This window comes from Danio rerio, chromosome 20 (genome assembly GCF_049306965.1).
Source record: "Danio rerio strain Tuebingen ecotype United States chromosome 20, GRCz12tu, whole genome shotgun sequence".
NCBI lineage: Eukaryota > Metazoa > Chordata > Actinopteri > Cypriniformes > Danionidae > Danio > Danio rerio.
The window spans coordinates 24,189,001-24,195,000 of record NC_133195.1 but is presented as its reverse complement, the minus strand read 5'-3'; the positions used below and the strand labels follow the sequence as shown (position 1 = coordinate 24,195,000).

General features: G+C 38.1%; 1 protein-coding gene across 7 annotated transcripts in view; it reads left to right on the top strand.

Moving 5' to 3' along the window:
- syne2a (spectrin repeat containing, nuclear envelope 2a) overlaps nt 1-6,000 on the top strand; it is a 168,884-nt gene that overhangs the window by 158,062 nt on the left and 4,822 nt on the right. For all 7 annotated transcript variants that reach the window (XM_073932716.1, XM_021468616.3, XM_068215480.2 and 4 more), the window contains 4 exons: nt 779-876; nt 1,012-1,138; nt 1,718-1,920; nt 2,049-2,249. In XM_073932716.1, the coding sequence (XP_073788817.1) occupies nt 779-876; nt 1,012-1,138; nt 1,718-1,920; nt 2,049-2,249 (629 nt within the window). The remainder of the gene's footprint in view (nt 1-778; nt 877-1,011; nt 1,139-1,717; nt 1,921-2,048; nt 2,250-6,000) is intronic.

Genomic DNA, 6,000 nt, shown 5'->3' with positions numbered 1-6,000 from the left:
ATATATATAAATAAATATATTCTATAACATAATAAACCAGAAAAAATGTCACATGTGAAAGTAATTGTCCTGCAGCACCTTTTTATCAAATCACCATGTCAGGTTAGACCAATTTGCAAACGTGGGTGTCATATGCATTTAGATTTACATTTAGTCATTTAGAAGATGCTTTTATCCAAAGCAACTTACAAATATGCAAATACCAGTGTTCATACGGTTATGGAAAATCTGGAAAAGTCATGAAATTTTAATATGGTATTTTCCAGCTTTGGAAAAGTTTTGGAAAAACAAAAAAAAAAATCCCAAAAAGTTTTGGAAAAGTCATGGAAAACAGATACCTGTATACTTGAATATATATCATTAATTTTACTTTTCTGTTCTTGGCCAATTACACACTTTCACATTATTAGTGCGGTGTAAGCATCATCTAAATCAATTTCACATAGATATAAATATAAATTAAAACTAAATAATAAATGTAATAAATTTGAACATGCATTGTTTTTCTTTTACCACACATATATTGCATGAAATAGTACATCATGAAAATTTACTTGAAAGTCTTGGAAAAATCATGGAAAAGTCATGGAATTTTGGTGGTATGTGTATGAACCATGAAATACAATTATTTGACAACCATGATAAAGCTTAGAAGTTTTGCAGATTCTTAGGTCTAATTTACTACTTTAAAAATGGATGCTGCATAAGGCCAAATTACACTTCACCATCTAAATGAACTTACCTAATTGACCTAAAACTCTCTCTCTCACACACACAGGACAGAATTGGCACTTCCAAAACATGCCTGAAAGGAAATCCTTCCAGCTGGAGTCATCCTCACCTACACACACCAGCACTCCCTTTAAACAAGGCTATGTGAGTATATACCCATTCTTTCTTAACCTAGCGCACCCACAAATCACACACAGTCTTTCTTGTGGAATCAGAAAAGGTAAACACATGTAGCACTTGAGTGAAAGGTGATTGTGATGTGACGTACTGTATGTGAAGGTCCAGCTGATGTCTGAATGCAGCGGCAGCATCAAGAGTGTGAAGAGGGTTTCTATGATCCTGGATGATGAAGAACAGCAGGAGGAACAAGGACTCACTGGCCTCAACACTGCAGACAAACAGTCAGGTACAGACGCTGACGTCGACAATGACGTCTTGTTTTGAGTGACTCATCTAATCACGTGTACAGGGGACTAGGTCTAGTAAAGCATAAATACTTTTTATCAGCAGAACTACAGCATCAAAACAAAAAAGAACTACAGCATCAGGCTGCTTCATGGTTTTATTGCTAGCTGCATGAGTGGATAGGTAATTAGCTGGATATGTGAGTTGATTGGAGATGAGTGGAGGATGGATGAATGAATGGATTGGTAGTTTGATTGATTGATTGATTGATTGATTGATTGATTGATTGATTGATTGATTGATTGATTGATTTAATTCAATGTAGTGGATAGACAAATGTGATTGTGAGAGATGCTTATAGATGAATGGTTGGATCAACTGTTGTACCGTATGGATGGTTAGAAGCATATGAAAGAATGGATTGATTAGTGGTTTGTCAATGAACAGATATGTGATAGGTGATGGACTGGTTAAATAAAATAAATGAAGAGATGTATGCATGCATGGATGTATGTGTGAATGAGTAGACTGGTGTACAGCAGATCAGTTGTAAAAGAAGAGTGTCCTGTGTTCTCCACAGGAGTGATTGAGCGCTGGGAGCTGCTGCAGGCTCAAGCAGTGAGCAAAGAGCAGTGCAGAACCAGAGACCCCCAGCAGCTGACTTCAGACCTGCATGACATCACTTCCTGGCTGGATTGCATCACTCTTGAGCTGGACATGCTGCAGAGGCCTGAGACATCAGCCAGTGTGGAGGTCTTAGAGGAGAGGGTCAAACAACTAAAAGTGAGTGAGAGCTGTGTTTTGCTCTACAGGTGTATTCTTCTACAGTATGTGTCATGTGATTTCACCTAGAATTGAATATACAGTACACTAGACTAAACCATTTAATATCCACATCATCAATCACATAGGAAATGCAGAAGACTTTTGCTCGCTACAAGACCATGATGCTGTCTCTCAACCTGTGTGGCCGAGAGCTGCAGCAAGAGGCCTCTGGGGGAGCACCTGAGCTTCAGGAGGGTCTGCACAGCATGAATCAACGCTGGACGGAGGCTTGTGCTGGTCTCGAGCGGTGGGAGGACAGCCTACGTAACACCCTTGTGCGCTGTCAGGTGAGGAAACAGAGAAACATGTACACTCATCAGCCACGTCCATTTTATAGGTTCACGAAACCTCGAGTACTTTTTTGAGATTTTACCAGATTTGTGTGTGTTGAGCATCAGTTAAGACAATGTTAGCACCTGCCAGCTTTAATTGTGGGGAAAACTGGGTAATTTGGAGTTGTTGTCAGCTAATTTCAGCTTCCGGGTTTAAAATGATTTTTGGGGTTGGGATCAAATTCGGCGACATAGTGCAAAACTGCAAGTGCAAAGATGACGCGTCGGTTCTTATTATTCATAGCGGAGTTTTCTTATCCTATGAGAAGAGCCTGCTTCTTAATTATTCATGAGAGCACGTGCTTTCCAAAGGCAGACCTGGCTGCCAGTTCCAAGCTGCGAGATCCTACGTTGATGACTGAGTGAGACGCATCCACGAACCCCACGACACACAATATTTAGTCATTCATGAAGGATCATATGCGTTTTGTTTCCGTGATCTATGGGGTTTGTTGCATGTTTTTCCCCGCAATCTTGTCAGGGCCGATACAGCAAAGTTGTGTGTGTGCTGCAAGCATTTTTGTCGGGAGAGCAGTATGAGAATTGGAGAATGGCGGACTTTGTCCTTTATCAGAAGTTTGTTCACATTTAGACACATCGCCGTGCTGATGTGTTTGCCTAAATCCTCCAGATTACCAGCAGGGCTAATGGTTTAAATAGACAGGACAAGAGACCTGCTGCACTGACTCTGCATTCAGACCTGGGGATTGAGGGAAAAGTACTCATTTTTAGTGTTTATATGAACACGATTATCTTTATAATGATATAAATTGGGGTTGTGTGTGAATCAAATTACAAATGTAGCAGGGCATTAAATTACTGTTTATTTCTTTGCATTTTAACTTTGTAAACTAAAATAATGCGTCTCTTCATGCTTTGTGTCTCATTTTGTGAACCGACTGACAACAGTTGTTCAATCCCCTCCTTCTCCTCTGCTGGGGAGTATCATGGCCCATTAAAGAAAGTAATCATTTTAGTCAGCAAGGATACGTTCAATTCAGTAGTCACAATAAAGACTAGTAATGAAATAGTAAGATTAATGAAAAAATACTGTTCCAATTAAATGCACCTTCCTAGTACTGAGATGGACCTTCGGAAATGCTGTAGTTCTTTGTGGTTTAAATTGAAGCAGTCTGGTCATTCTTCTGTGACCTCTGGCATCAATAAGGCATTTGTTGACACTCACTAGAAATGTTTTTATTTTTTTCTGATCATTCTTTTTAAATCTTTGAGGTGGTGCAAATGAAAATCTCAGTAAATCAGCAGCTTTTGAAACACTCAGGACAGCCCATCTGGCAGCAACAAACATGCCACTTTTAGAGGCCGTTTACACAACGCTTTCAGCTAAAATTGTGAAATCTGAGATCACATTTTATTTTAAGGTTCTGTTTATTGAATTTAAGTTACATTTTATCTACATGCCAACTAATTCTCATTTGATTTTAAGTAGACTGTTAGGTTGGGGTTAGGGTTACTGTAAGTTGACATGTTCTTGCAAAGTTTCTTATAGTCAGATGTATGTTGAAAGAGCAGTATCAACAGATGTCAAGCAGACAGTCTACTAATACTTAAATGGACCATCAAAAGAAAGTGTTACCAAATCTGAAAAACGGGTTACAAAGTGGAAGTACAACAATGGCAGAGTAAGTGTTTGCCAAAACTTTATCAGCAAAGTCTAGATTTATTTCAAGTTACAACCAACAGCGGAAACGCGTCTTACACACACAGCAAATTCTACATACACACCAGTGCTGAGCCGCCAACTGCATGTCATTGTCACTTCTCTACAGGTACTGTTTAAAAAAGATACCCTCACTAAATACTGGCCTGGCATACGTAATACAACAATTTTTGACATTTTTGTAAATGTGTATTTTTTTTTAACATTGTGTAAATGTGATGCTTTTTTATTTATTTTTATTTTTTACATTTTTATTATTATTATTATTATTTTGCTTCATCATTTTTATCAAAATGTAGCCTGAAACTGACTTGTGTATGGAGCTAATAATATGCCAAAACAATATGAATTTGAATTGTGTTAATTGTCCACTCTTGCCTGTTGATGACCCCTGACCTACTTTCTCCTGAATCTGAATTTCATAATCTGAATTTCTGGTTTGGAATTTTAAAAGTTTGAGTTTGATGCTCTGAATTTCTTCATCTTGAAAACTTGAAACTGTATTTTTACAAACTGGATATGTGCAGTCTAGGAGTTCAGAAGACAAAAGATTTAAAGTTTGAAAATACGACTAAAAAATGCAGCCTTAAAAATACAATTGTCTTAAATTTCAGATGTTTAATACAAACATTCAAAACCAGTTTACATTCACAATAACGACCTGGAACAAGAGGCAACATAAAAAGCAGATACGAAGCAGCAGGGACACAAGACAATAACAATTTCACAAATGCAGATAATAACATATCAAACCAAGCAAAATCTAAAAGCAAGCACAGTGATCTTGTACTATAAACTGGATTGAATTATTAAAGGATGATAGTGGAATAAAAGTGTTAAGCTTTAAGGTCTGCTGCAGATGATCCAAGCATCAGCAGCAGAAAACTGAAAAGAGCGCCCAAATGAAGTGCGAACTTTGGCTGTACAAAGGTTAATAAAGCTACTTGAGCGCAGGTTTCCACATGTTTTCTAAATGTTAAGAAGTGACTAAATATAGTGGAGTTTTCCCAATAAGAGTTTTGTAAATGAACAAAAACCAATGATGTAAAAGAAGGCCAATTCAATAAAGAGTACAAATGACTGTGATGAGTATTTAATAGCTTAGCTAATCTTAATGCTCCAATAAGACTGCAATTTAAATATATGAACATATTTAAACCATGTCCAAGAGGAAATACACGAATCTCCTGTTTGTGTGATGATGATGTGCTTATTAACCAATAACATACCATGAGTGCAAATTCATACTCCCCAATCAGCAGTGTTTAAACCAGCCATGAATAAACTCCCACCATAAACAACAACAACAAACAGGAAAGCGCGGGGAGTGATTATGGTGCAGCACAGTTTTTTCTGCGCATTCACAGCTTATCTGATTGTACAAATTATATATTGAGTCAAAAATGTTCTTAAATTGCTTTTAAAGTGTGTAAACTACAATGTCGCTGGTTTGAGTCTTACTTGGGTCAGTTTCTAAGTAGCAAAGAATTCTGGCCCAGATTTGGCATAAAGCTGGCACAGCAGGCATTGATCTGCCACTGGCATTATAACACGTGGGCCAAACCTGGCCTGTGTTTGGCAGAGGTGGCACCGTCTTTAAGGCGTCACACAATACTTGGGCCAGATATCAAATGTAGTATTTGGACCAGATGTTAAAAAATTAAATGTGGACCACATAAGTTTGGCCCCACATTGCAAAATATCTCTGACCCCGTTCTGGCCCACACTATCAGCTTTTGCTTGGCCCACATGTCGCAGTGAATTACGGTACATGACTGGACCATGTCTGGCTTCCAGACAAGGGTCAAACATGGACCATATCTGGGCCAGGTCTCAGCCAAGTTAATAACCCTAAACTGAGCCTAAACTGGGCCATATATGTTGGTGTGCCACAACTGCAATCAACTTGAAATAAATATGAATCATTGCCTTTTATGCGTGCTATGGGCATGCTTTTTCTCCAAGTGACCTGATTGTTAAAATTGTTTAAAATGTACTTTAAATGTGGGCCATAGACCAAACTTA